The following is a 27960-nucleotide window of genomic DNA, read 5'->3' as shown; positions in this document are numbered from 1 at the left end:
AACTAAACCCTCATTTACTCATTCGCTCTGCTACTCGGCAAGCATAATGAGCATCATGGAAGCAGAACCAGCTTGGCCGATACAGGAACCGCCCCTTCATTCCCGCTGCGTTCTGTTCGACGAGCTGGCCGTGCCCCCCAAGCTACGCCTGCTCATCGTCGCCACCGGCCCACGCGACACCTCGTGGGCGCATGCCCTCATTGTCCGCTTGTCCAAGAACCCCGATATCGAAATGCGCGCCATTGTCGACGATGTTGTGCCCAGAATGACCCAGACCATCATGGCTATGCAAAATATGAGCTTCGCTGTTGGCCGGCCGGACCGACAGGACGACGTCGAATTCTTTCGACATCAGGCATTCGACCTCGTCGAGTGGGCTCATGTTCTCGTCTGCTTGCCACTGGATGCTGATGGCATTGCCAAGATGCTCGCAGGCATTTCGGATACTCTGATCGGCGATGTATTGAGAAGTTGGAACTCTCAAAAGAGCATCGTTCTGGTGCCAGGCATGAGCAAGCCCATGTGGTCCAGTACCACCACCAAGCAGCATCTCAACAAACTTCGCCAGTCTGGCAAATTGGTGCAGATCATGGAACCTATACTATGGCACTACGAAAAGGGCTCTAATACAAGACGAGTGCCAAGCTGGAACTCCTTCCACCAGGTGCTCCATATCATACAAAGCCGTGCAACTCTGATGGGTCTCGGCCGTGATATCAGCATCATAACGCCAAGCATATCGATGCGCTTCAAAGAAGGAGCGCAGTGTCCGCAGCTGCCACCCGAAATTTGGAGCCTGATCCTGGAACATGCCAACGATTGGGAGTTGGCGGAGGCGCTCGGCATTTACACCTCACTGCCGATACCGCCGATCTGGACACTTTCTCCCAAGGATGAGCTAGTTCATCTTAGAGTCTACGACCACGAGCTCGAAAAGACTGCTTTGACTGGTACCAGCTCAGAAATATGCAAGAAGCTGTCCCAAGCGCCAAGCGAATACAGTCACCTATCAGCCCTATTTATCAAAATGCTCTTTCGATTCAGGCACGTAGCAGTGCTCGAGTATATTGAGTCCAATAGACCCGAGCTGTTCGTAGCCCTCGAGGGAACTACCATCCCCACGAAAGTCTCATCGTTCTTCCCGAGTACCAAGCTGCTCCAGTATTGGAAACACAGCCAGTGGTTTGCCGACAGACATGTGTATGATGCCGAAGCTGTCGATGGAGCCTCGAGATATGGTCATGTGGAAATACTGGACTGGTGGTGGCGACAGTCTGGGATGCCCCTGCGGTACACCGAAACCTCGCTGGAGCAGGCCAGCGCCAACGGACACATTGCCGTTCTCGAGTGGTGGCAAGATGCGGCCTTGCAGGACGACGACGTGGTATTACGGCCTGGCCGGGCTCTTCTATGGGCCGCGCAGCTTGGGCGGGCAGACGTGCTGCGATGGTGGCATTCGTCCAAGATAGCCGTTGCCTACGAGAACGACGTGGTCAGCACGGCCTGCCAAAATGGACACGTTGGGGTGCTCGAGGTCTGGCGCATGGCCAAGGGGGATGGGAAGATCTACGTGGATGATGTGGACGTCATCTCGGCAACGTCATACTGCCACGAGGCGGTCCTTGATTGGCTATACTCGTTTTCCAACGCTCTGCTGCCGGGGATGAACGGTTGCGGCCGGCCAATTGAATTTCGCGTGTGTGACATTCAGGCGAGCCTGCATCGAAACTCGAGAGAGCAGAGGAAAGTCAGAGCATGGTGGGCCAAACACGGCATACGACCTGCCGCCACGGCAAATGAACGATCGAGAGATATTGCGCGGCTTTGATCTCTGATTGGAATCATATCAAGGGTCAGATCACGGAACGGCGGAACTGACAAGGTCTGGGCCTCCATGCGTGGCTTATATTACACAAGCCATAGTCCACATGACCAGGCGCTCTCTTCGCCTATCAACCCCTGGCTGTCGAGTCTGGGCAGTTTTAATTCCCACGAGGTATAGGTGGAGGGCGCCGTATCCCACTCCGCCATGCACGGAATAGAGACAAACTCGTACAAGCTCAGATGCAGATATAATGAAATACGGAGCCTCGAGGATTCATGCTGGTGAGCTGACTCGACGGTGTGTTTCGGCGGGGACGGGACCCTGGGAAACTTAAGGGTTGCCAAGAAATAGGCACAGAGTTCTAGATGCCTTCCTATTTGACTTTCGCTCCAAATGCCGCGCCGGCCAGCTCCACAAGGCAGGGGCATTTTATATCAGGGATCTCACCGGGGGCAAAGATGGCTTTACTGGTAATTCGCACGGGCGCGGCGGACAAGATGACAAGGCTTCTCGATTGCCCGATGGCTGGTTGGCGAAAAAAGGGGCGGAGCCCAGCAAAAGAGAAAAACCGAGTCAATCTAGGATGAATATTCGTTGTCTTGTGCTGTTCGGCAATACTAATAGTAATAAGCGAACGAACCTTGTTTTGTGCCCCTGGTGCAACTTGTTGTCTCTTGTCTCTTGGGTACGAATTATGCTACGCACGAATACGCACGAATACGCACGAAGACGCGCAAGAAGAACCATCTTGGCTGGACAGGGATGCTAGGAAAGGTCTACTTGGTACGAATTAGTCTTCGCGCAAAGTTAGTTGCAGAATCTTTTACAAGTTCAATTTTTGTTTCTTCTGGGGCGTCGCGATCCTTGAAACGTGGTTTGACAGGCAATCTTTGTCAATATTGGTAGCGAGGGCGGCCTCCACAACCGTTCATTTCATCGTTTATGCTGGCATTTCTTGGTATAACAGCGGTATTCATGGCAGGGATTGTAGGTTCAAATACCGACCAGGATCTTTATGCATTTTGCTTCGATTGAACAAGGACGTTGTGCATCTGGCTGCGCGCGGCAGATGCTGCCCGGAGCATGGGAAGGAGTCTGGCACGGCTGATCAGAACCAAGGGGCCGTCTGTTCGTATGGCAGTTGCGCAAACGACGACGTGAGGGGCCTTATGAGACACAGGGTGGTAAACATGCCAATTGCCTTTGTTCACGGCAGACGTCCCTGGCCTGCTCCCGGATGCCGAGGCCCTTGCGACATCTGTCGAGTGCCGATGGCAGGGTCACTAGGGAATAAGACAACGGCTGGTGGAGCGATTGACTTGAGCGATGAAGGGATGATGGCGTGGCAAAGCTGTACATAGAAATTTGTGCACGCAGACGGAGTAGGTTCGTTAGAGTTGATGGTATTGGCTTCCCACCATTCTACCGACCTTCTTGGTGAAGCAGACAGAAGCCATTCCTGGCGCTGTTGCATGACCGGCCGAAGGGTGTCTGAATGCGTAACGTGTAGAATCGCTCGTCGGAGGAGGCAGTGCTGCCGGTAGATGACACTTTGCTTTTTGTTGATCTTGAAGAAAACCCCTGTCTTGGACATTTCCGCACCCCCAGGTTGCATGAGGCCCCCAAGTCTCACAGCCCTGTTTGACACCTGACACCTTGCAAGGTCGCGTTTGACGGTTGACGGGGTTGACGGGCCGCCAAACCAAAAGCCTCGTCGAGCCTTGACAAACGCGAATGCCGACCCCCTTTTCCCTCCCTTACATGACACTTTTTCCTTCTCTGTTGTCGTGATGGCCTCAATCTGGCCCCCCCTTTTCACTACTTTCTGCTGCACGCGCCAGATTCAGACTTTTGCCGACATGCAACTTTCCAGGATGCCCCTGGCTCGCTCCAAAAAAGACCCGACGAAATATCCTTTGTCCCTGATTCTTTTTGGCGATGGGGCCAATCCGGAGCCAAGAACAAGCTAAGGCCACCGCCGCCCACGAAGAAAGCTCGCTAGCCCACTCCCGAACGCCGTCATTTGCTGCTTCTCTTCCCTCTCCCTACTTCTCTTCGGCGGCCCCTAGACTACCTTGAACCCCAAGAAACGGCTCGACCCGGTTTTCATCCCATCCTGTGGTGCCAGACGCCGGCCACAATTGTTCGACGCGGGAAGAGAATGGCGTGTGCGTGTGCGCTGCGCTGCGGGTGGGCGGTTTGGTTTGTTTGAGTGGGTGCTTCTCGTGTGCCTCATTTCTCTAGACGGCATTGTTTTCCCGTCAGGGAAACAAGATCGAAGAGGATATCCATGCTGGAAAGGCCAGCACTTGCCTCGATTGGTTTGGGCGCGCATGGCGATTCATGCGTCGCGCGCTCTTTGGAACGGCCAGTCCGCGCGCGCTCGCAGATCCGTGGCCCACATGCCAAATTCGCAAAACTCCGGACGATTGGATAGTGTCCTCGAGTGCTCGACTAGGGCCACGGCCGCCAAAAAGGGACGAGCAAAAGGACCTGGACCTGCACTGGGCTGATGATGGCTTGCTAACTAGCTGCCTTCATCTGTTCTTCCTTTTTCGGCTGTCCATGCTCCGCGCGCACAGTCGCTGTGGCTGGACCTCCACGACTTGTTGCTGTTCACACATTCAAAGACAGGCGCCTCGGCGCACAAATGCGATAGCCCACGCACGTCACCAGGCACCCAAAGGACCCCAAAGACGGACCCCAACGTTCCGCTGACTCCCGACTATTATTTGCTCCCAGTCTGGCATGGCAGACCCGCTTGATCGGCTGGCCGCATATACAACTCTGAGTCCTAAATTGCCTGTGGGGATTATTCTTTCTTGTTGTCGACCTTGCTGCTAACTACCCTTTTTGAATTTCGCTTACATCTGCCCTGTCACTCCTTTGTCCTTTTCTTGCCATTCCCGCTCGCCCTCATAACTGGCTGGGTCCCGCTGTCCGTGTGCGCCTTTGCAGTCCGTGCCGCCGCTGCAGACATCATCGGCTCACCATAGCGCCAACTTTAGACAAACGTTGGCGTGCGACTACGAACCTGCATGTGCGCCACTCACCCAGACGGCTTGCAGCATTCAGCCTTGACCCCTCCCCTCCCCCAGACCGACTACTCATTCACGCTCGCGACTCGTCAACAACGACGTAAATCTCAACCGCAAAACCTACCGCTTATGTTCTGAAACCTGCGTTCGATACGCGCGGTGCTTACCAGCCTGTCGGCGCAGACCAACTTTTGCCGGCCGTGGCTACCTTGGCTCCAAAGTTGCTCTCACCGTCGACAAGATGGCTCGGTTTCCTTTTGTAAAGGGCCGCAAGAAGTCACCGCCTCCACTGGTTCTCACGGAGCACATGAGCAAAGCTCACAAGATCCTTGGCTCGACCCCGATCAACATTGATTCTCCCAAACCCTGGGATGACGCCTTTTCGGCATTCAGCGGTGGCACCGGTAACAGCACTGCATCTAGCTATGCCAGCTCAGACAATGACGACTCCGATCATCATGTAGCCATCGCATCCTCAGAAGGCGACGAATGGATCCACGACTCAGGGATCCGGCCAGCTGTTCCCGAATCGAGCGGCTTCGACAATGCAAATGGCCATGGAATGAGAGATACAGCCCACAGTCTAAGAAAGACGCAGTCCTCGTCCACCATCAGATCTTCGTACGACAGATCTAAACAGCTATTGTCAGTTTCTCAGCAGACCTCGTCTCCCTCCATGATCCAAGGAGTGCCGTCCAAGGTCCACAAGATGCTCGACCTGGAAAGCAACCTCGCCACGAAATCGAAAAGGAAGCCACCGATGCTTGACTTTTCTAATCTGCGTGCCGTCTCTCGTCTATCGCGCAAGGCCTCACATGCTCCGCTACGCACAGATGGCACTGTTTCTACCGCTTTCGAAAGCACCGCTACCTTGTCTCCTACACCTCTGGCACCGCCAACCAGCAAGCCGCGAAAGATTCAAAAACGAATCACAAAGGGTAGCCTGGCTTCACCAGCCCTTGAACGGCATGTTCCAAGAATAGCAGGCGACAGACCTCCTGGAAGCCCAATGAAGGAAGCACCATCTCTATATGATCACTACGAGCAGATGACTTTACGCCAACTGATGCAAGAGGCAGAGTCCCTGGAGGGCGAGCAGCAAGCGATGGGGTTAAATATGGAGGACGATGAGGAAGTCGACACAGAGAATGATGAAGAGCCCTGGACAGCGTATGACTCACCATGGCTCCAGGACATTCTACCACCAACTCCCCAAACAGCATTCATGACGGGTCTAAAGCCTGCAGCATCTCACCACAGAACCACCAGTACAACCAGCAAAATGACCTCAAGCACCAAGCGATCAAAGACCCTCGACCGTTCTGATCTGCAAGAGACAAGTATGCTGATGCTATCCGACTCAGAAGAAGATGAAGAGCCTACGTTGCCACGGTCTCAGACGACCACCCCGAGCCACTACTCACCAGCTGCCACTGTGTCCCGCGCACAATCATCCAGAGCCTCATCGCAAGCCTCAAACTATAAGCCAATGCGTAACTCAAAGAAAACCAGCTTTGCACCTGTCGACACATACATCACCCTACCCCAGAGCAGTAGACTCAGCACCGATACTGCGACCCCGCCGAAAGTTGATTCACGATCAAGCACACCTTGTACCGGCACGGCTTCGAGACGCACTTCATTAACATCTGAAGTCTCCAGCGCTTCGGCTCTGCCTCCGGGCTCCAATTATATCCAAGAAGCACGTGCCGTGACCATGTTGGCTGGCCGACGACCTTCTCGAGTGGATAATGGCGAGGAGAATAGCCCAGACGGAGTATCATTCATGACTAGCCTGTCCCCTGCCGCTAGAAGAGCCCTCAATTTGGCCCAGACACCACCGGAAGAACTCACGCCACCACTTAGTCCCACCTCTGTGGACTTCTTCATCCGCTCTGCCCGATCCTCAATTGATGGTTCTGGAAGTCAGAATCGCTACATGGCTTTCACTCTAGAGGAGCAAATTCTGTTCTCCTCCCTGAGAAACAAGAAACAGTACGGCAAAGAGCAGTCTGCTGAGATCGCACAAGGGTCGAAGAGAAACACATTCGCAAAGGAAAGCATAGAAGAGGAGAATGAAGAAGACGATGAGCTTTTTTCGGGAATGGGAACCATCGCGGGCGAAGCCATGCTTCATTTCGGGTTCCCTGTTCCGCCCTCTGCTCGCAGACGGTCATGCTTTGAGGATGCCCTTGACACATCTGCCAGCATGAGTAGCCGTGCGTCCACGGCGACATCCGATAAACTTTCACAGTCAAGCATGGGAGAGACTGAAGACACACATCGGCGACATCAATCTTCTCTGAGACCTTCGATCACAAGGGTTCCCTCTCGTGGTATCCTGAAAGCTCCCGGCTTCCAACGCCAAGAGCCAGAGCGGCAGGAGACGATGATGGACCTAGACGAGGCTGAATCAACCCTGGACATTTCAGACCTTGCAGAGTTTGGATACCTTGCTATGCCATCTTTGCAGACGGAAAATTTTGAATCCTCAGCAAAATTGGGCTCGTCTGGAGGCGACACGATGCTAACACAATCACTTTTATCGCTCGATTCAGATGCTAAAGGCATGGATCGTGCCCATCGTTTGCCGGGTGCAATGGCACCTGTGCCCGAGGATAGCGAGTTGGAGTATGAAGGCAAGGACATTCCGCGCCCGGATAGCCCCATCTCCCCCGACGCCTTCCCGGCAGTACCTCAAATAAGAACAACACTGAGCAGCATGGCGCGACTGAGTGCTGTTGGCTCAACCTCAATGATGACCCAGCCCGGGTGGTGGGGAGACGACGACTAAGCAAATCAGTATTGATATTTATTGTTTACGATACCGGTACATATTCCACGACGATACGACATTCACGATGGCTTCGAACATAGATCTCACCGGGACTCTTTTCTGGACCTCTGTACCCATACCTTTTGTCTTTATGATCATCTAGGATGATGACCCTGCAAATTCGCCATATCGATCATGTTTTTATTTTTTTTATTTTACTTGCTCAAAAAGCGAAACTCACGACAGTTTGAAGGGAGGGGTCTGGAAGCCCTGCTCCTTCAGCCCCAATATACCCGCTCTGATAAGCGCCAGTTATTTTATTATGATTCCATTTTACTATTGATATCCATCTAATATTATTATTTCTTAATTTACTAATTAATCTACTTCCGCGCCCAGGCCTTTTCCTGAACTGGGACCAATTGAAGCTCGGGTAGTAATAATACCAGTTGGCTGAGACTCGTCGCACAGAGCTGGTGGGGCTACTAGGCTCGCAAACCCGGCAGCGGCGCGCGGAGATCACGTCTCAACTCTGCGCATCAAACCCGAGAAAAGAGTAAGAAATTATGGCAAAAGACATAGACCTGACGTGACGCCAAGCTCAGCCACCCTAAAAAAGTCGCTCACGGAAAGATGACCAAGGCGGCGCCCATGGAGGAGGACTGGGCGCGCGACAGCTCCGACGACGATGGCGACCCGTCGATGCCCGCGTTCCGGCTCCACGCGGTGACCGAGGCGCTCCTGGCGGACCTCGACCCCACGGCCACGGCGACGCAGGAGGACGGACGCTCCGTCGACCGGCGGAGGCGGGAGTTTGGGCGTCGGCGCGGAAAGCTTCCGCAAGAGGGCCCGGCGGCCGCGACCGGTAGCACACCGCTCGTTGGAGGCGACTCGGTCGCGTTGGGGCCCGGGTTTGCGGCGATGGCGAGGCCGCCGAGGAGGCCGCGGGGACGAGTCAGCCTCGACGTGCAGGATTATTTGGACCAGAGGGAGCAGGATGAAGAGAATCGCGGTGAGAATGAGAGGCCGCGCCTTGAGCTCGAGGTGGAGGCAATTCCGCGCGCTCACAACGACGGTGAGCACAACAATGGCATGAGGTCGCTTGAATGCGGCGGTGGCCAACAGAGACCCGCAGGAGAACTGGGCTCCTTGAATACATCTATACCGGAGCGACCAATGCGCAGAGTTGTCATCTCGCGCTCAAGGCGGGCTGGGGGGTCGCCCAAAACCTCATCAACACCCCCTCAGTCGCAGCGGCCCGGCACGGTGGCGGCCGTGGTGACGACACCCGAGAAGCAGCCGGTCCCGGCAACCACCACCAGACACCGACGGATTATTATCCGCGGCGTCTCGTACCGGATCCTGCGCAAGCTGGGCCGGGGCGGCAGCGGGCGCGTCTACGAGGTCATGGCGCCGGATACGCGGACGTGGGCGTTCAAGGCAATCCCGCTGGCCGCGCTGGACGACGTCGCGAAGCGCCAGATCCAGAACGAGGTGGCGCTGCTTCAGAGTCTGCGATCGACGGACAGGGTGGCCGCTCTTCACGACTGGTGCGTGGACGAGGCCAAGAATGCCGTTCACATAGTACGTCCGTCCGCCTCCGTGTCCCGACTCGTGTGATGATGATGACTATGATCTAACAGAAATTTAAAACAGATCATGGAATTAGGCCAGATTGACCTGGAACACGTCATCAGGGACCACCTCGAGCGCGAGCCGCGGCTCGACCCCGTCTTTGTCGGGCACTACTGGCGCGAGACGCTGCGGTGCGTGGCGGCGCTGCACGCGCACGGCATCGTGCACGCGGACATCAAGCCGGCCAACTTTGTGTCGATGGGCGGGGTCCTCAAGATCGTCGACTTTGGCGTGGCGCACGGCCTGCCGGACGACACGGCGCACCTGTACCTGGAGAACCCGGCGGGCACGCCCAGCTACATGGCGCCGGAGACGCTGCGGGCCCTGCGCGAGCAGCGGCAGCAAGCCTCCCCCACCCGGCAAAGATGCGACCGCGTGGTGCGCTTCGGGACGCCGGCCGACGTGTGGAGCCTGGGCTGCGTGCTGCACCTGATGGTCTACGGGGCGTCGCCGTTCGCGCACGTGCGAGGCCTGGCGGCGCGGGTGCTGGCGATCGCGGACGACGGCGGGGTGCCGGTGGAGGCAGGGGGGCAAGGGCTCGGCGGGGTGCCGGTGCCGGAGGCGCTGAGGCGGACGGTAGAGGCGTGCTTAGACAGGGACCCGGGGCGGAGGCCGACGGCGGCGGGGCTGCTGGCGGGCCGCGCGGACGGGATGGTAGCAACGGAGGCGGCCGCGCGTAGTGACGACGATGGTGGTAGCGTGATGGGGAGGGATAGGGTGAATGTGGTGGGCAGGGCGATTGGCGACGTGCTGGAGGGTATGGCGACGAGGCCGGTGCCGAGGACGGTGCTGGACACGTGGGTGAGGGAGGCGCTGGACGAGGTTGGGCTGTCTTGAAGAAGCGAGGTTGGGCTACGCGCGGTGATTGATTGATACGATGACGACTAATGATGATGCATTTTCTCTCACCTCTGCTGTGAATTCAGGTTTCTTGGTGATGACAGGGCAGCAGCGACATGATGCTGAGCCGACTTCACATGCCAAAACCGGGGAGAAGCTGGGAACCACTAGTAAGGTCGGCTGCATATGTCTTGTGAAACGGAGGTTGATTCGATACGTATAGCCGTACTCAATTGGGGGGGGGTTTGGCTTATACGGCGAACGGCGTGGACGCTCGCTTCTCAACAGTTTTTGGGCCACGCGGCGCGCTGTCACATGCAAAAGTTGGTCAATCATGAGAAGGAAATGGTTTGAGGATGGGATGCTGGCTTCCGGGGAATGTCGTCCGGCCGGCCCGGTCGGACGACGCGCATGTTGCGCAGCACGCCCGGGGCCGGAGGCGGAGCTTGAGTACGTGCCGATGTTGCAGACCCATGGCTCGGGATTAAATGCGAGGAAGGCGACGCAAGGCTTGTTACTAAAGCTTAGGTATCGATGGATGATGGGCGCGTGCCTGGACAAAAGCAAGCAGCAAAGCGGATTCCAGGTTTGGCCCGGCCATCCGTGGGTTAATGAATGTGACGATGGGATGACGGCTTTGGAGGGACGCATGGCCCGGATCGGCAGTTGTGTACTGGGATGCAGGCTGTAGTTAGGCTGCGGGTGTCTCTGCAAGGTGTCAGAGCGGGTGCTTCTCAACCCTTGTAGTACTGCAACGTGGCGGGTTATACATTTGATCTGCGCTATTGCAGTCCTTGCTGGGCATGGCTGTCATTATTTCTCTCAGGGACTCACATGGTCCAAGTATTATTAGCATCCCTGCATCTGCAGATGTGGGCGCAACTGTCAACTCCACAGAGGCTTGTTGCAGACTCCAGAAAGAGGGGCAACCGCTGCATGTAGGGGAATCATGGGTATGGTGAAGTCGGGGAAGTCCAATGTCAGTGCTGTCATTTGTTTATTGTTGAAACGGTCGGGATTGCCCATGCCGATGGAGTTGCACAGCAAATATGCTGGTTGGTGTAGAAGAAGTCTCAACAGCGCCCACAACTCAGCCCTCAAAGGATTACAAGACAAAATCCTGCAGCAGACCGGAGAGACATGTCTCGACACAGCAGGTACACCACGGAGAGACATTGCATCGTTGACTACCTACGGATAGCTATGTATGTACTGTAGCTAGCTTCCAACTAGGCAGCAACCTTACCAGCTCAATCCCCCTCCCTACCAGCAACTAGACAGAGCTTTGACACGGCTTGATGGCCAAGTTCCCAATTAATTGCTTGTCTGATCGGCTGACCGTCCGCCAACCTTCCATTGGCTCTACTGGTTGTGGTCAAGCCCACCCGCCACCGCGCCATCCGAGTCCGGGGCCCCAGAAACCTGTCGACTTTTTTACTGGGTTGGTGGGCCAGCCTACTACTTCACATGCTTGTTGAAGGATCAGCTAAACTTGGGCTACTAGGGTTTAAACTACCAGTTAGTTATTCGGTGGGCTGACTCTATCACTGCGGTTCATCATGCTCATCAAGCTCATTGGGGCGTGAGGGGTTCCGGGGGGAAATGAGGCGTGGCAGGGCAAGGGCAAAGAAGACGTTTGAGCCTCACTGGAGTTGACTTTTTTTTATTTTCAGGTTGGCTTGCTCTCGAGACGATGGCGAGGGGCGCCACGTTTCCCCGGTTTAATAGGCAATAAAGCTCGAGTTGGTGGTGTCTAAGCTTGAAACAGCTGCTGGACTGGCCCGAGCTGGAGCTTGTTCGTCCGGGACCACCGGTTTTAACTCCCAGTATCCGTACATACAGTACGTACAGTAGCTATTAAAAAGGCCCCTCTCGCCCAGAGCTGTGGAGGGAGGAGGCTCTCTTTTACCTTGATGAATACATGACAGCCGTTTGCACATCACCAAGTATTCGCATCTTTCAAAAATGCTCATCGAGGCTGTCAATATCAAGACGGTGGCCTTGGCCATCCCCGCTTGCCTGCTATTGTTCTTCATCATCAACTGGCTCACCATCGCGTACAAGGTCGCCAAGTCGCCAGGCATCCGGGCTCCTTCGATTGGAGACAATCCCTTCTCTGGTGAGCACCGCCCTTGCTTTACTCCATTCATTCTCATCTGTCAAAAGATACTAATGCCGCCCAGCCCTCAGCACCGCCTTGACCGCAGTCCACTACCAGAACCAGAACCGCCTCTACGAATTCTTCCTGCGCATGTTCTCCGCCGCCACCCCCGCCTCGCCCAACGCCGTCGAGATCCTCTTCTTCGGCCGCCGCATCATCTTCACCCAGGAGCCCGAGCACATCAAGACCGTCCTGACCGCCAAGTTTGCCGACTATGGCAAGGGACCCAAGTTCCACGAGGTCTGGGCGCCCTTCCTCGGCGACAGCATCTTCACCACCGACGGCGCCCAGTGGCACGACAGCCGCACCCTCATCCGCCCAATGTTCGTCAAGGACCGCGTCCGCGACATGGACATCTTTGCGCGCTGGTCCGACAAGCTCCTGGAGAAGATGCCGCCGGCCGGCGAGACGGTCGACATGTGCGATCTGTTCTACCGCATGACGCTGGACCTCACCACCGACTTCTTGCTCGGCCATGGCGTGGGTAGCCTCGACAAGTGCGTCAAGTCTTTGCTTCTAAATCCGAAACTGCTATTTACTGCCTTACTTGCTGACATACTATTAGCCCCAATAGCGAATTCTCCAACGCCTTTACCGTCGTTCAGCGACTCCAAATGATTTTGACAATTCTCTTGTACGTAGTCAATCTTGCCTGCCCACTGTTTATCACCACATTCCTCTCCTACTGACAACCGTACAGCCCATTCCGCCACTTTGTTCCCCAAAAGGCATACCGTGACGGAGTCAAGACCCTGGAAAAGTTCATGACCCCGTATATCCAGCAGACCCTGTCTCTCACGCAAGACGAGCTCGAGAAGCTGTCCAAGTCGGACAAGGGCTTCACCTTCCTCCACAACATCGCCCTCTTCTCCCGCGACCCCAAGGTCATCCGCGACCAGATCATGGCCGTCCTCCTCGCCGGCCGCGACACCACCGCCGCGACGCTTTCCTGGACCATCTACGAGCTGGCCAACTACCCTGAAGTCTGGACCAAGCTTCGCGAGGCTGTTCTGGAAAAGGTCGGGCCGACACGCAACCCGACCTATGAAGACATCAAGGGCATGACTTACTTGACTCATGCCATTAATGAGACACTACGCCTGTACCCGGCCGTACCTTACAACATCCGCTCCTGTCGTATGTTACTCTCACGTTCCCGGATTTACACGATTTGACGGCTAATGTCGACTTTTTAGTGCAAGATTCTACACTTACCGGCGCACCTGGAAAGCCCGACATTGCGTGCTTTAAGGGCAACCACGTCATCTACAGCACCTACGCCATGCAGCGCCGCCGCGACCTCTATCCCCCCGTGTCCGAGACGTTCGCGGACCCGGACGTCTACAGCCCGGACCGCTGGGACCACTGGACGCCGCGGCCCTGGCAGTACGTGCCCTTTAATGGCGGGCCGCGCATCTGCATCGGCCAAAACTTTGCCGTCACCGAGATTGGCTACGTCTGTAAGTGAAGTTCATCCAGCACGAAGCACCGTCACGGAAGAGGAAGCACCGATTACTGACTTTATGACGTAGTGGTAAAATTACTGCAGAAATACGAGAGACTTGAGTATCGCGACGATTGGAAGGCGCAGTTTCACAAGGCAGAGATTGTCGGCTGTCCGGGACGCGGCGTGCCCGTGGCGTTTTTCGAGCCGGAATCGAAGAATTGAGGATATATTCCCAGGAACAAAATTGTACGAATTTATGGTTTCTTTATATTAACTATTAATAATGAGGTTGAATTGTACGTACCGACTGTGAACATCGCCAATGCCGTGTAAGACAGGGGGCGGCCAAAAAAGGGGTAAAGAAACGGCTGGCTGATGAAGCGAATTGAATCAATATTTAGTCAACAGAACACTGCAAACAGAACACTGCAAAGAGAACACTTCAAAGAGAACACTGCAAACAGAACACTTCAAACAGAACACTGCAAACAGAACACTGCAAAGAAACGAGGAAACGTTAGGAAAGAACCCGTCCTGCGTTCTGCCTTTTGTGTGTGTGGGTGTGTTTTCTTTCACAGCCCACAGGCGCAGGCATAACAAACGGCCATCTGAAGCTTGGGTGGAGCTCTCTCTCTCAACTTTGACATCCATCAGCTTCACATTCATTCATTCATTCATTCTTCATTCACTGGCCCAGGCCTTGCGACCGGAAATATCATCTATTCAGCATACGCCAATTCCTATGGCATTACTTTAGCTCTTAGCCTTCTCTTTCTCTCTCTTTTTCTACAATCGCTACCACCAAGCTCTCTACTCCCCCGATCCTTTACCACCACGCGTGGATAACACATCATGCCTGACTTCCTGGAAGCAAACGGCGACGCCGCCGCCGACGAGTATGCCCGCCACATGCGGCTGCTCCCTGGCAACGACGGCGAGACAAAGCTCGATCTCGCCAACACGCCCATCTTCAATGCCACAGTCAGGGACCAAGCAAGCCGTCTCTCCGGATCATCTGCCTACCGCGCCTTCACGCAGTACGGCCTGCTCGGCGGTATCTCATATGGCCGCCGTGGAGAGGTCGGCGTCGACGCCGGGCAGCATGCCGCGTCTGATCCTCGCCTCTTCTACAACGTCGCTACTCCCTCTAGCGTATTTATCTGCGGAAGCCAGGGCTCGGGTAAGAGCCATTCACTGAGCTGCCTCCTGGAGAACTGCCTGTTGCCGTCCGACGCCAACAAGCTGCCGCGGCCGCTCACCGGAATAGTGTTCCACTATGACACCTTCAACTCGGACACGGGCGGCTCTCCTTCCGAAGCAGCCTATCTGTCATCGAATCCCAATGTTCAGGTGCGAGTTTTATGCGCACCCACGAACCGTGTCAACATCCAGGTGAGAACCGTCCCATGCTCCACTGCGCACGAGAATCACTCGTACCTAATCAGACCTCCTGGGAACATAACAGAGAATATACAGCTGCCTCCCCAATGTCGTAGTGAGTGATTTTCGAATCCACGAGTCACAACTCAACACCGGACGCATGCTCGACCTCATGGCCATGGGGTCCGTAGCCGGCGATTCCTGGCCGCTCTACATGCATTCGGTGACGCGTATCCTGCGTGAAATGCGCCTCGAGCAGCAATCTCACGGCGTAGATGGTGGCTTTGATTACGGCGACTTTAAGCGCCGTCTTACGGACGAGGCGCTGATCGGCACGCAGCTTGGCCCGCTCCAACAGCGCCTTGACGCGCTTGAGAGCTTTATGGTGCCTGGGGAAGCGACTCAGACCCGACTGCGCTCCGGCCAGGGCAAGTATGCCGAGGTCGGTAGGTTCGCCCAGCGCGCCGGTCCCAGCGCGGATAGGACGTGGGTTCCCAAGGTGTGTTCGGAGCCTGTCTGCCATCATGGGTAATAGACTAACGGATTCACCGCAGGCCGGACAACTGACCATTGTAGACCTGTCATGCCCTTGCATCACCGACGTGACTGCATGCTCGCTCTTCACCATTTGCTTGAGCTTGTTCCTTGAGCAACAATCCGCCGTCGGCCGCGTCGTCGCCCTCGACGAGGCACACAAGTACATGACGGGCTCCATCGAGTGCGACACGCTCACGGAAAGGCTGCTCTCGGCGATCCGTCTCCAGCGCCACCTGGCAACTCGCGTCTTCATCTCCACGCAGGAACCCACCATCTCCCCCAAGCTGCTTGACTTGTGCTCTGCCACCATTGTGCACCGCTTCAGCTCGCCCGAGTGGCTAACCACCCTCAAGGGCCATCTCGCCGGCGCCTCCTCGCTCGCCGGCGCCACAACCCACGATTCGAGCCGAGACGACAAGGCCAACAACCATGTTGCGCTCGTCAGTCCGACCTTGCGCAGCGGGACGGACTCCACCTCCTCCGATCAGCTACTATCCGACATTTTCCAGCAGATAGTGTCGCTACGGACTGGAGAGGCGCTGCTGTTTGCGCCAAACGCCGCCATTGGCGTGCGCATGGAGCGAGCCGGCCTGGACAGTGAGGATGAGGGGGACGCAGAGAGCGCGTCATCTGAGTCCTACAGCTCTGACGACTCGGGAAGTAGCGCGGATAGTGCGCACAGCGCTGATGAATCCGTGTTATTTAACAGGGACACAGCGAATGCCCCATCAGCGCGAAATGCTGTGCGCTCCGCCGCTGTGACGGACTGGCGTCCTACGGAGGCGATTCGTCTCGGAAGCGGGGTGATGAAGATTTTGATTCGGCAACGTGTGACCCAAGACGGTGGACAGTCGATCATGTCGACCTGAAGCAGGGATATCATGGACCTTGGAGGATACCAGGGCTGCCATTACGCGGTCTTTTTGAGGTCGTTGTAGCTGAGTGGTTAAGAGGGCGACGGGCCTCGACACCTTTGCAATATATGTAAAAATAACGACAGACTTGCTGTGATGAACGCGGCATAGACAGCGATAGATAGATCTGAAGTGATACATGAAAAGCGGTATGTTGATAAGATGAATACACAAAATTATCATCTAAGTGACCGGAGCGAGTGGAGTGATCCTACCGAGTGATGGTGACGACAGCAGCCTTGTAACTTTTGTATTCTCGGATGCACTAGATGCAATTGGACAGCATGCCATCTTGGAGACGCGTCCGCATCCCTGATGCGATGATGCCCTATGTAAATGTGACCGTCAACAACTTGCGGCTTGATCCAGGGTAGGTATCCCTTGTCATGACCAGCACAGCTTCACAGCGTCACGGCAGCAGTGACGTCATGTCGGTGAGTTTCTGGACTGAATATTGACTGGCGCAGCAAGAAATGGTATGAGACGGTATCCGCGTACTCGTTCGGATGCAGTGGCAGACGAAGGGCTGCGTGATGAGACCAAAAAATGAGACCAAAAAATGTGTGAAGCGAGGATGACGGGGGGTGCCACTGTATGCTGCACGTCAATACCATGTCAACATGCTTGCGTAAACGCCTCATCGCCTCATTGAATGGGGAGACAGCGCCCATGTGCGGCGCAAAGTTGGAATATTGGGTACCGATTCCAGTCTAGCCATACGAGTTGCACGTTGTGACTCTACTGATGCAGTTGATATTTGTCAAGGAGCGCGGTGCATGGCGAGGATCCGAGCACAGCAAATAGCGCCGAAGTAGCTGTACCAGAAACATGCGATTCAAGCCCCGCCATCATCTGTGATGTGCATTGCTGTTTTAACTTTGTCCAATATTTTGCTAATACAAGTAGACCTGTACGAATGCAACTCGAGGCAAGCCATAAACCTCAAGGGTTGGGACCAGCAGCTGAAGGGGCTAGGGCGCGGACACCCCAACTGATACAAGGGCGGGCTTGATGAAGCACCGTGCGTGCGCCCGCAGATGGCGGGTAAAATCGAACCATTTCAATTTTCTCTTCTGGGAAGTCGCCGAGTTTAAAGTCGACTTGTTCTAGATGGAAGACGGGCATATGATGGGGCAGCTGTGTAAGCCCCAACGCCGTGCTGGTGCAGCACGGCAGGAAAGTTGCCCTGCATCATGCACTGCCCATGCCGGCATGATGGATGCCTTGCGTCAAGCAACCTAGAAGGGAAGAAGAAGATGAAGCAGGAGGGTGCTACCGAGGGAACGTGTCTCGCCTCGTGCAGATGCTCGGTGCAACGTGACAAGGGACGACGGGTGGCGAGTGACAGCTTTGACAAGTCAAGAACGACGAGATCGACGATGAGCTTGCGTTTGTTTGCCCAGTACCGACTTGAAGCAGAAGGGCTTGCGAAGAAGAGGGCACATGATGAGCCAGTCTAGACCCTGGCCTCTTTTTTTTCCCTTCTCGACCTTTGATGGAGTGACAAGACGGAGGCATATGTTGCTGCTCTTGCTGCCACTGCATGCAGCCCTTTTACGAGCTGAGCGGTGAATACGGACATCGGAAACTTTTTCTTCATCGTTGTTTGCGCAGCTGTGACTTGATGTCAGCAGCGGCATTATTATGCGTTGGCTGGCTGTGTGGGGTTTGCCTCGCTCTCGGGAAGGGAACGTGCAGGATTGGACCAGAAGTTGACTGGTATGCATGTACATGGGATTGATTATAGTTACGTGAGGCTGCTTCTCCGGTGAACGGTAACTTTTGCCGGGGATAATTTTAGAAACTTGTCTTTGACGCATGACGATGGGGGCCATCATTCACTCCCCAGAGGAAAGATTTTAATACGAGGTTGTCGGGCCGCCGATCGCGCCGATCTATTCTTGGAAGACAAGGGTCGTGGTGGAATGAATGTGGGTTTTGGGTGCGCGCGCGCGCTGAGACAGGCGGAATGGAAATGAGTTTGCTTCACTTTTGTATGACAAACAATTATGGTTAATTCTTTCCATCGTCTTTTTGTTTCGGGCGGAACCATTCCATCGATGGATGGATCTTGTCTAAGCGAGCTGAGAGGAGCGGCTGGCTGGGCTGGCAACGGGCTGAAGGCAGCGGCGGGCAGCGGCGGGCGGCGGCGGCAAGTGGGCGGTGTTGAAGCCCGTGTTCCCGAATGTCCCGTGTGGTGGCGGCTCAGCATTCTTCATTGTCTTTGCCTGACAGGGCTGGCAGCTTACCGTCTATGTATGTATGTATGTGTATGTATGTATGTATGTGCATACATAGCTGCCCAGCATTCGATAACTTGACCAGTAAAACCGACGAGGACCCTGCGTTTTCATGGTCGATTTTGGCGTTGGCTAGCTTGTGGCTGGCCAAGTGGCATCCCCAAAATACGAAGCCGTGCTACGTCATATCCTTGGCCAAATGTTACCTTGGGCCGAGCGTAATCTCGACAAGGGTACGATTTTCTTTGAACATGATGTTTTTTCTTCTCTCTCTCCCTCTCTGAGTGTGCATGAGCAATGTCTCGAACGGGATCCTCCAACGACCGTGGCACCGTGCCACTCTCCATTGTTGCCGGCCGTTTGGCATCTCGGTCGCCACTGAGACATACTTATATAAACACCCACGCCCGTGCACCTTGCTGTTCTTCTTTTCTTTGATCAAGCCCTCTCCTCACACAAATAGCATCAAGACACCTACCTACCTTCTTCTCCTTAATTGCAGTACGAGTTTTCCAACACCCCGGTACCCCTACCAAAAACACCTGCTTCCTCTCCACATACCCGCATCCAAACGCGTCCTCGTCCTCGCAATGTACGGCCTCACCACCGTCGCCACCACCGCGCTCCTTGCCGCCTCGGCCCTTGCCGCGCCTGCCGCCACCATCGACGGCACCGAGTCCTGCACCAGGACCTCAACCCGCGTCACCACCTTCAACGTCAAGGACTTTGACTTCCACGCCAGCTGGACCTTCAGCACGCCCGCGCACCAGATCGCCGGCGGCTACGTCAACTTCACCCTCGGCAACGCCGCCCTCCCCTACGTCTACACGTGCAGCGCCGCCTCCACTCAGCTCGAGGACTTTTACTACGGCAACTTCATCTACAACTGCACCGACCCGACCGGCCGCCAGACCCGCGAGGGCACCTTCACCTACTCTCGCCCGACCACCACGCTGGCGATCAACCAGACCTGGGAGTGCCCCGAGGGCAGCCGCTTCTGGGCCGAGGGCGCGGCCAAGCTCGACCTGCACTGCAACGAGACCAAGTGGCAGAACCCCAACTGGCAGCCCGGCCAAATCTACTCGTCGCGCAGCGTCACCTGCGACAAGCTGACACAGCCCGTGCCCATCACCAACATGCGCGCCGCCGCGTAGGCACTCTGCGATCCTGCTGACGCGACGAGAAGAAAATACGATGGAAAAGAAAGATTATACGGCTCAGCGTTGGTTTATTGTTATCTGACCGACCACGCCATTTTTTTTTTGGCTGGTCTACGACTCTCCTTACGACTCTTTTCACGGCACATGGGACATATTAGACGGGCGCGCGCGGATTGGCATTACAAAAACAAGTTGCAATTTTACATGGGGGACTCGGTTAGTCGCACGGAGCGCTGCCTCGGCAAGGCAAATAGTAGTCATAATATAATTCGGAATTCCCAACACGGCGCATCATGTGGTGATATCCTGTGCGACGAGCGACTGCCAAGAGTCGATTTATTTCATGCACCGGTCCCCGTCTTTTCCCAAGATGATGGGTGACACTGAGACGCGACTTGCTGGGCCCTGACAGGAAACGGGCGCGCGGCGAGGAGGGATTTCTGCATTGGGCAGGTGGCGTCTGTCATGCGAAATCACGCAACGGGCGCCGTCCCTTGTGTCTTGCAAAAATATGATGCGCGGACAAACACTTTGCACAAGGTTAGAAACGGCTCGGCTGGGAAGCGGGATGGGGATGGTCGCCTCAGCTGGCGGGCAGCAACGGGATACCACCATCGAACTCGGGCTAGGCGACGATCACGCCCGATGAGCTTGCGATGGCAAGTTTGGTTCTCATCGCTTCACGGGCGCCCTGGTGGTGGCTGCACGTGGTTCGGAGGCGGGAGGCCGGACGGCGGCGGCGGTGGCGGCGGGCGTTGTGCGTTCCCCCCCCTGCGCGAGCGGAAAGCTTTGCGTTGGTACCTAGACAGCTAGACAGGTCAATCAATCAGGAATGAATTCCACGCCCCGTCAGACAGAGAGCCCACTAAACAGGCATTTCCGAACCGTGCAAGCCACGAAAGCGGCGGCGCGCGCGCGCCTTGAAGGAGAAACAAGAGCAGGGCCCGAAACTCTTATTCGTGATGCTTTAAGGGGATCCACGGCTAGGCGGAGCTCGCCCAGCTAAATTTGCTGAGGCGGGCGCTGTGATTGGCCGTGATGGGTCCAGCCACGATCGCGTCATCGTCCATGCTAGTAATGGAGGCTTGTGAGGCTTGCCCGTCAAAAGTCGATGTTGAATTTTTCTGTACTCCCGTATCAATGTTACTAGGTGATGTGCCTGTCGCGATGAATCGTTGCTTTTTCCGGCCATGTGTAGATTACATAGAATTCCCGGGTAAAAAAACTCCCCAAAAGAAAGACGGCATTAGGTAGCTATATTGATACAAAGCTGACTGGAGATGGCCTCAACTCTCCAGCCCCATCCCCCCCATCCACCCGTCTTCTAGAAGCCGCAGTGTGCCCGTCATACAACTTCAGGGTGCGATGGCACAATCACGCAAGCGGATCCAGCCCGGTCCATTTGCCTAGCTGAGGGCCTTGGCTATAAGCATCCGTCTCGGCTGCCCATGGTGCAATACCATGATGGATTCCTCAGACGGAGCCACCGAGTCGTGCCTCCCTCTCCCACTACCAAAGCCGTTTTCCGTTTAAATTCTCCCCGATTCCCCCTTTCCCCTCCTCCGTCTCGGTTCATCTTCATACCTGATTCCCCATACTTTTCTCCTCTCGTTGAAGTATCTTTTTCCCTTCTCCATTGTGGGGTGTGTGAGTGTTTGCCAGCTGCAGCCGCTCGCAAACGACCATGGCTTCTCGCAAGGACGACACGCCTTCGGGCGCGCAGACGCCCCTCAAGGCCGCTAGCGACACCGAGATTGGCGTCGTTGGTAACATTAGCGACATCGAGAGCTGTGAGTTCCTTTCCCTCTTTCCGTCCAATGGTCTCAAAGGGCTACCACAACGCCAAACGGAAGAACCTTGACTGACCGTGCCACAACAGCCCGCTACCAAATCGCCCGCGACAACAAGCGTCAGCTCGGCGTCCCCTCGGCCGCCCTCCTCATCTTCAACCGCATCATCGGCACCGGCATCTTCGCCACGCCCGCCACCATCCTCGCCCTCTGCGGCTCCGTCGGCCTCACCCTCTTCATCTGGGTTGTCGGCATGCTCATCGCCGCCGCCGGCACCGCCGTCTACATGGAGTTCGGCACCGGCATGCCGCGCAACGGCGGCGAGAAGAACTACCTCGAGTTCGTCTACCGCCGCCCGCGCTTCCTCACCACCTGCCTCTACGCCGGCTACGTCGTCCTGCTCGGCTGGGCCGCCGGCAACTCGGTCATCTTTGGCGAGTACATCCTGCACGCCGCCCGCGTCGAGGTCACCCGCTGGAACCAGCGCGGCATCGCCCTCGCCTGCCTCACCGCCGCCTTCCTCGTCCACGGCTGCGCGCTGAAATGGGGCGTGCGCCTGCAGAACACGCTCGGCATCATCAAGATCCTCGTCATCGTGCTCATCATCGTCGCGCCGCTCGCCAACCTCAAGAAGGTGCGGGAGAACGACAGCTTCCGCGACGCCTTCAAGGGCACCAACTCGAGCGCCTACGGCATCGTCACCGCCCTCTACAACGTCATCTGGAGCTACGTCGGCTACAGCAACGCAAACTACGCCCTCAGCGAGACCAAGGACCCGACGCGCACGCTCAAGCGCGCCGCGCCCCTCGCCATCGGCACCATCTCCATCCTCTACATGCTCGCCAACGTCTCCTACTTCGCCGCCGTCTCCCGCGAGGAGATGCTCGAGTCCAAGCGCCTCGTCGCCGCCTCGCTCTTCCGCAACATGTACGGCGAGTCCGCCGAGCGCGCCCTCTCCGTCTTCGTCGCCCTCTCCGCCTTTGGCAATGTCCTCAGCGTCATCTTCTCCCAGGGCCGCCTCGTCCAGGAGCTCGGCCGCGAGGGCGTCCTTCCCTTCTCCCGCTTCTGGGCCAGCAACCGGCCCTTCAACGCCCCGCTCGCCGGCCTCTTCGAGCACTGGGCCATCACCACCATCACCATGCTCGCCCCGCCCTCCGGCGACGCCTACAACTTCGTCCTCAACCTCATCTCCTACCCGCTCGCCATCATCAACGCCTTTGTCGGCGCCGGCCTCGTCTACCTCTACCGCAACAAGGAGAAGCGCAACTGGCACCCGCCCTTCAAGGCCACCCTGCCCGTCGCCGCCTTCTTCTGCCTCAGCAACATCTACCTCGTCGTCGCCCCGTTCGTGCCGCCGTCGGAGGGGCAGAACGTGTACGAGAACCTGCCCTACTGGATCCACTGCGTCGTCGGTTTCGGCGTCATTGGTGCGGGTGGCGTGTACTGGGCCATTTGGACCAAACTTCTGCCCAAGATTGGTCATTACCAGCTCGTGCAGGAGACGTACATTGATGATATCGATGGTTGGGAACGTACACGCTTTACCAAGAAGCCGCTGGGCAGCCACGTTGAACCAATTGATTCAGATCGTCGCACTTGAAGTTGCATAGCGTTGGTTTTCTTACTCTTTTTGTACACATTCTATGATAATACAATATTAGCGACCCAATTGTGGTTCCATTCTCGTAAATAAAAAGCCATGCGAGGTCCCAAAGTACTGTGTTTGTGCCGTCCTGGGCATCCTAACCTGATAAACCAAGAGTCAGGAAACAAGAAACAGATCCAAATTTCCCAGAAGATGTCCTCGTTGCCAAGTCCAAAACGCAAATCCCAAAAAAATAACGCACAAGGGTGAAAAAAAGGAAGAACAAAAACCCCGACTTGCTTGCCCTTGTTCTCGCCCACCATCATATATTCATTCCTCCTCCTTCTTCTGCATGCTTGTTGCCTCCCGCAGACGCTCGTTCTTGCGGCGGTTGACCTTCATGTTGTTCACCTTGTGGGTGAACTCGCCCTTCGGATTGTTTGCGATGCGCTTGCACCAGCCATTGCCGGCGCTGAGCAGTGACTTGACGAGCTGCTTGGAGGCGCGCAGGCTGTCGCAGATGGCGGCCACGCGGTCCCGAAACGTCGCGTAGGACTCCTATGCCCCATCCGCGCCGGACCAGTAGTCGACGATGGCGATGCCCTGCTGGGCGGCCCGAGCGTATTTCTGCCCCAGGTGTGTCTTGTCAGCATCTTTTTCTTCGTCCGTGATCCTACTGGTGTAGAGTGAGGAGCTCTACTTACAAGCAAACGCCAGCAAATCTCTTCTACGATGTAGTCGGATAGTACCCGGCTTAGGACCTTCTTCTGTTGCTCCTTGCGCGACGGCACCTGTTGGAGCAGTTGCGCTCTGTGCAGGTCTCCCTCCGGCAGTGCCATGGCCTCGCGCCACGCGGCCATGCTGGCCACACCTAGTGTCTTGCTCATCTCGCCGTAGTCAGACCAGTCCCAGACAGCGTTGTACATGTCGCGGATGTACATCTGCTCTTGCTCGGTACACACGGGGAAGGTGTCGTCCGTGGACGGGTCGGTGCAAACGGCGGGCTCCTTGGCATACATGCGCATCAGCTCAGCGTGGTTGGCGGCGCCGATCTCCGCCGAGGGTATGTGCTGGTGGAAGATACCAGTACCTTCGGCGTCGATGAGCTGACGGAGGGTTTCCTGTTGGGCAGTCATTGGCGCCTTACTGCGGTTGGGCTGCTGCTTGATCATGCGTTTCTTGGGCTTGGAAATGCCGCCTCCACGACCGGAGACGGTGGAATTGTTGTCATCTATGGTGTGAGTGGACGTTGGGGAGGGGATGGACGCAGATGAGTTGGATGAGGACGATCGCCGTTTGCGCCTGAAAGGCGAGGTCGGCGATGGCGGAGCGACCAGCTGACCAGGGACCTGCCCAACCGCAGCGCTGGTGAAGCTGCCAAGTGGTGTTGGGGGGCCGTACTGAGGCATGGTGATGCTATGATGTGTGGTATAGCTGTAGTCGTGCTGTGCGGACGGCCGTGTCGGTGAGTTCTCCTGTTTGAAAACTCTCTGTGGCGTTTGTCGAGCTTGTGAAGGCGTGATCTGAGTAGTGAAGCGAGTATCTAGAGTCTGCTGGAGCGATGCAACTTGGTTCCTACGATAGGTATGTTGGTGAATGTTTGTTCCTTGAGTGAGAGTACCTGCTTACGTCTGAGGCTGACCAAAGAATTCTTCAAGCTCGTTGCCGACTTGGCTGCCAGAGGGCGTATTCCAGAAGCCCTCTTCCCAGCTGCTGGCACTCCCCCGGACGTCGACGTCATTGCGATAGCCCGCCTCGGGATCAGCCAGTTCAAGGTCCGCGGAAGCTTCAGTGGCCGGGAACGGGTTGTAAAGGCCGAAAGGGAGGTTGCCACCGCCGCTGAAGTTGGGAAAGTAGCCTGAAGCTTGGCTCCAGGAGGAGCTCACGAGGTCAGTACTCCCTCCAAGGAAATCGCGGTGTAGATAGAGTTCATCGAGGCCGTCGGGGCCATCGGCGCTTTCAGCCATGTTTTAAGTAAAGCAAGGATTCAGAAGAAGTGCGGCTTGCAAAAGAGAAAGTAGAATGAAGACGAAGTTGCAAAGTCAGATCAGGTGCAAATGCATAGAGAGGGAGGTAACGACAGATGAGTGAGCTCAGTTGTTCTTGTATTGCCAGCAAGTGCTTGGTTGGCAACGACAGTGTTAGAGGAGAGCCAAGGAATGAGAGCGAGTAGGAAGGGGGAGGGAAAAGGAGAAAGGGAGAGTAAAGAAACTCAAATAGAGAAGGGCAGATTCACTAATTTTTATGTTACTATTACTGAGTATCTAAAAAGCAGGTGAGCCGTGAAAGTAGGCAACTGGCAACATGTGGGTTTGTTTATGGCTTCTCGTTGTGGACTCTGTTGCGAGGTGCAAACGGCGCTTTGTAAGGTGGGGTTCCTTATTAAGGTGCAGCTTGTAATTGTAGTGTCGATTGGCGAAATGTAAGGGCGACGTGAATTAGCATTGTTTTTTATTTTTTCGGCTTTAATGCGAGCGTGCGTATGCAGGGACGGCCTGGACGAAGTTTGGGGCGGAAGGCTAGGTTAACGAGAAAGGTGTTTGTTTAGCTAAGCAGTGATAGACGTAGAATACAGCAGGCAGCGAAAACAGACCAACAGATTAAAGCTTTCTGTAGTACTGGAAAAGAAAAGAGCATGCTTGTCCCCGTAATAACTACTAGGTAGCAATCTCGTTCCTTGAGGTCATTGATACCTACGCGAATGTACGTATCATTGATCTGGTGCGACCGAGATCACTGGTCGGTGGCAACAGTCTGAATACAGTCATTTAAGGTTTCATCAACAGTACCGTATTCCATACTGAGATAAAAGAAATTCCACAAGGAGGATGAGAATCAGAAACAGAGGTTATATGCACCGATAGCGTCGATCTCGGGCTGCGACATGCATGTTGGCGGTGGGCGCTTCCTGTCGCGACGACGCAAAACGGCAAGGACCCGCGGTAGCCAAGGTGAGCTGCCGACGAAATAAGCATTTGAATACAATCAAGCAAGGAACGAGGCGAAAAGCCGTCAATGACGGAAACTGGCGGCTACGAGAGGCTCACGACGACCCTGGATCGCCACGTTGCGGCGGCCGGGATGCAAGACGCCAAGCCGTGGAGGAAATTGGCGACGATGTATGGCCGTGAAGTCATTGGTTGGGACATTGGCGTGACGGAGCAGCGCTGCGATTCTAGAACGCAAAAGTCAAGGCGCTGTCAGGTTTGGAGCGAAACGAGAGGGCGTTGCTGGGCATGGTTGTCGGAACAAAGGGACAAAGCTGGGCTGGTGGCGTTGGGTCGGAATAGAGCTTGGCTGCGCAAAAAGAGTCACTGAGGGGGCGGTGGCTTGCTGGGGTGGGGGTGGAGGACGATGGCTTCGAATTCAAGGTTAATGAGATGTTTGCCTGTTGCATTGCTGGGAGGGCAAAGAGCGGTAGATGATTGTATTGGAGCGAATCGATGCAGCGGTGCGGTTGTCGGGACGCAAGTCGTTCAGTATGTATGTAGGGGGTACCTAAGTAGAACAGCAAACGCAGAGGGAGCAAACGCAGAGGAGTTGAAGCCGTCGATTTGTTAGCAGCCCCAACCAAGCTCGTCCGTTTTAGCGGCTGGCAAATGGCGACGCCGCTAAAAATAAGTGTCGCTCACAAACTGCGGGGAGGATCAAGTCGGCTTGGCGAACAAGCTTACCTGTGAGTTACTAGTAAGTAATCTGTACTTGATTTGCGTAAACAGCCTCCATAGTGCCACGAATTCGTAATTACGACGGAAAGATTGTCAAGGCAAAAGCCTTGAGAATCCATGTTGCGATATTGGTTTGTAAATGAGCCAGGCGCAGGGTTAGCGTCCACAGGGTCAACCGCAGGAAAACAAAAGACAAAACTGGAATCCAGATTGCTACAGAAAATAAAAAAGTCCCTACCCAAGTATCAAAGAAGGCGATATTGTCTCTGCTCTCCGGAAGGGTCGGCAGCTGACATGCATTGTGGTTGCAGCAAGAGACAGCAAATACCGATCACGGCTCACCAGCCCAGTCAACCAGTCCAGCAGCGAATGAGCGCTTGTGATCGATCCCTAGGGTCTTCTCAATCCAGCATCCATTCCCCCGGTTGTCTAAATTGAATACATCGCCGATACTTCCAATGCTTGGCAGGACCGTTTGAGTAGAGCTACGTAGCCCGGTAAGGACCTGCGTGTTGGGACCTGCGTGTTCTTCTCGGCATTCAATGTCGGAAGTGAACTCGCAAGCCACAAACCGAATTCCAGCCTCAGCCGCCAGCCAGCCACCAACAGCCCAAGCCAAGCCGGGGAAAATCCAAGCCCTCCATCCCCCCATCCCCCCATCTTCATCTCCAGTTTGCACGAACCTCGGACCCTCCAATAACAACAAACGATGGGCGCCATCCAAATTCATTCTTCCCCCAGAAAACTTCGGGGGCGTGTACTGGTAGTGCGCCACCAGATCCACACCCGAGCCGGCCCCAAGACTAGGTAACGACCGAAATGACCGACGTCGCAGAGCTATTAAGACAGCCTGCTGCCCTCCGCGGTTCCCTTGATTGAGTCCTGTCTAGTTCATCCTCAGGCCTACCGAAATCTCGAGGACGAATCCCCCTTCTCCCTCCCCCAAAGCCCCTCCTCCTTCACC

At 55.6% G+C, this 27960-nt stretch overlaps 8 protein-coding genes across 8 annotated transcripts; 7 read left to right on the top strand and 1 right to left on the bottom strand.

Annotated features, from left to right (window-relative positions):
- Positions 1-55: 55 nt before the first annotated feature.
- ISF_04192 (Flavoprotein) lies at positions 56-1828 on the top strand (the record flags this gene model as incomplete). The annotated part of the gene is made up of 1 exon (XM_018847798.1): positions 56-1828. The coding sequence occupies one exon, from the start codon at positions 56-58 to the stop codon at positions 1826-1828; it is 1773 nt and encodes a 590-aa protein (XP_018704754.1).
- A 3276-nt stretch (positions 1829-5104) lies between these two features.
- Positions 5105-7657, top strand: ISF_04191 (hypothetical protein; the record flags this gene model as incomplete). The annotated part of the gene is made up of 1 exon (XM_018847797.1): positions 5105-7657. One exon carries the CDS (start codon positions 5105-5107, stop codon positions 7655-7657), a length of 2553 nt encoding a protein of 850 aa, XP_018704753.1.
- A 615-nt stretch (positions 7658-8272) lies between these two features.
- Positions 8273-10111, top strand: ISF_04190 (checkpoint protein kinase; the record flags this gene model as incomplete). Its single annotated transcript, XM_018847796.1, has 2 exons — positions 8273-9223; positions 9296-10111. 2 exons carry the CDS (start codon positions 8273-8275, stop codon positions 10109-10111), a joined length of 1767 nt encoding a protein of 588 aa, XP_018704752.1.
- A 1968-nt stretch (positions 10112-12079) lies between these two features.
- Positions 12080-13944, top strand: ISF_04189 (cytochrome P450 alkane hydroxylase; the record flags this gene model as incomplete). The annotated part of the gene is made up of 6 exons (XM_018847795.1): positions 12080-12233; positions 12298-12772; positions 12841-12909; positions 12976-13412; positions 13472-13735; positions 13808-13944. The coding sequence occupies 6 exons, from the start codon at positions 12080-12082 to the stop codon at positions 13942-13944; spliced, it is 1536 nt and encodes a 511-aa protein (XP_018704751.1).
- A 630-nt stretch (positions 13945-14574) lies between these two features.
- ISF_04188 (hypothetical protein) lies at positions 14575-16508 on the top strand (the record flags this gene model as incomplete). Its single annotated transcript, XM_018847794.1, has 3 exons — positions 14575-15114; positions 15188-15601; positions 15657-16508. 3 exons carry the CDS (start codon positions 14575-14577, stop codon positions 16506-16508), a joined length of 1806 nt encoding a protein of 601 aa, XP_018704750.1.
- Positions 16509-19383: 2875 nt separating this feature from the next.
- Positions 19384-19947, top strand: ISF_04187 (hypothetical protein; the record flags this gene model as incomplete). The annotated part of the gene is made up of 1 exon (XM_018847793.1): positions 19384-19947. The coding sequence occupies one exon, from the start codon at positions 19384-19386 to the stop codon at positions 19945-19947; it is 564 nt and encodes a 187-aa protein (XP_018704749.1).
- Positions 19948-21637: 1690 nt separating this feature from the next.
- Positions 21638-23343, top strand: ISF_04186 (high affinity methionine permease; the record flags this gene model as incomplete). Its single annotated transcript, XM_018847792.1, has 2 exons — positions 21638-21743; positions 21833-23343. The coding sequence occupies 2 exons, from the start codon at positions 21638-21640 to the stop codon at positions 23341-23343; spliced, it is 1617 nt and encodes a 538-aa protein (XP_018704748.1).
- Positions 23344-23658: 315 nt separating this feature from the next.
- Positions 23659-25295, bottom strand: ISF_04185 (hypothetical protein; the record flags this gene model as incomplete). The annotated part of the gene is made up of 3 exons (XM_018847791.1): positions 23659-23886; positions 24033-24903; positions 24958-25295. 3 exons carry the CDS (start codon positions 25293-25295, stop codon positions 23659-23661), a joined length of 1437 nt encoding a protein of 478 aa, XP_018704747.1.
- Between the last annotated feature and the right edge of the window lie 2665 nt (positions 25296-27960).

This window comes from Cordyceps fumosorosea (genome assembly GCF_001636725.1).
Source record: "Cordyceps fumosorosea ARSEF 2679 chromosome Unknown scaffold_9, whole genome shotgun sequence".
Classification (NCBI taxonomy): Eukaryota; Fungi; Ascomycota; class Sordariomycetes; order Hypocreales; family Cordycipitaceae; genus Cordyceps; species Cordyceps fumosorosea.
This window is presented reverse-complemented; position numbering and strand designations above follow the sequence as displayed.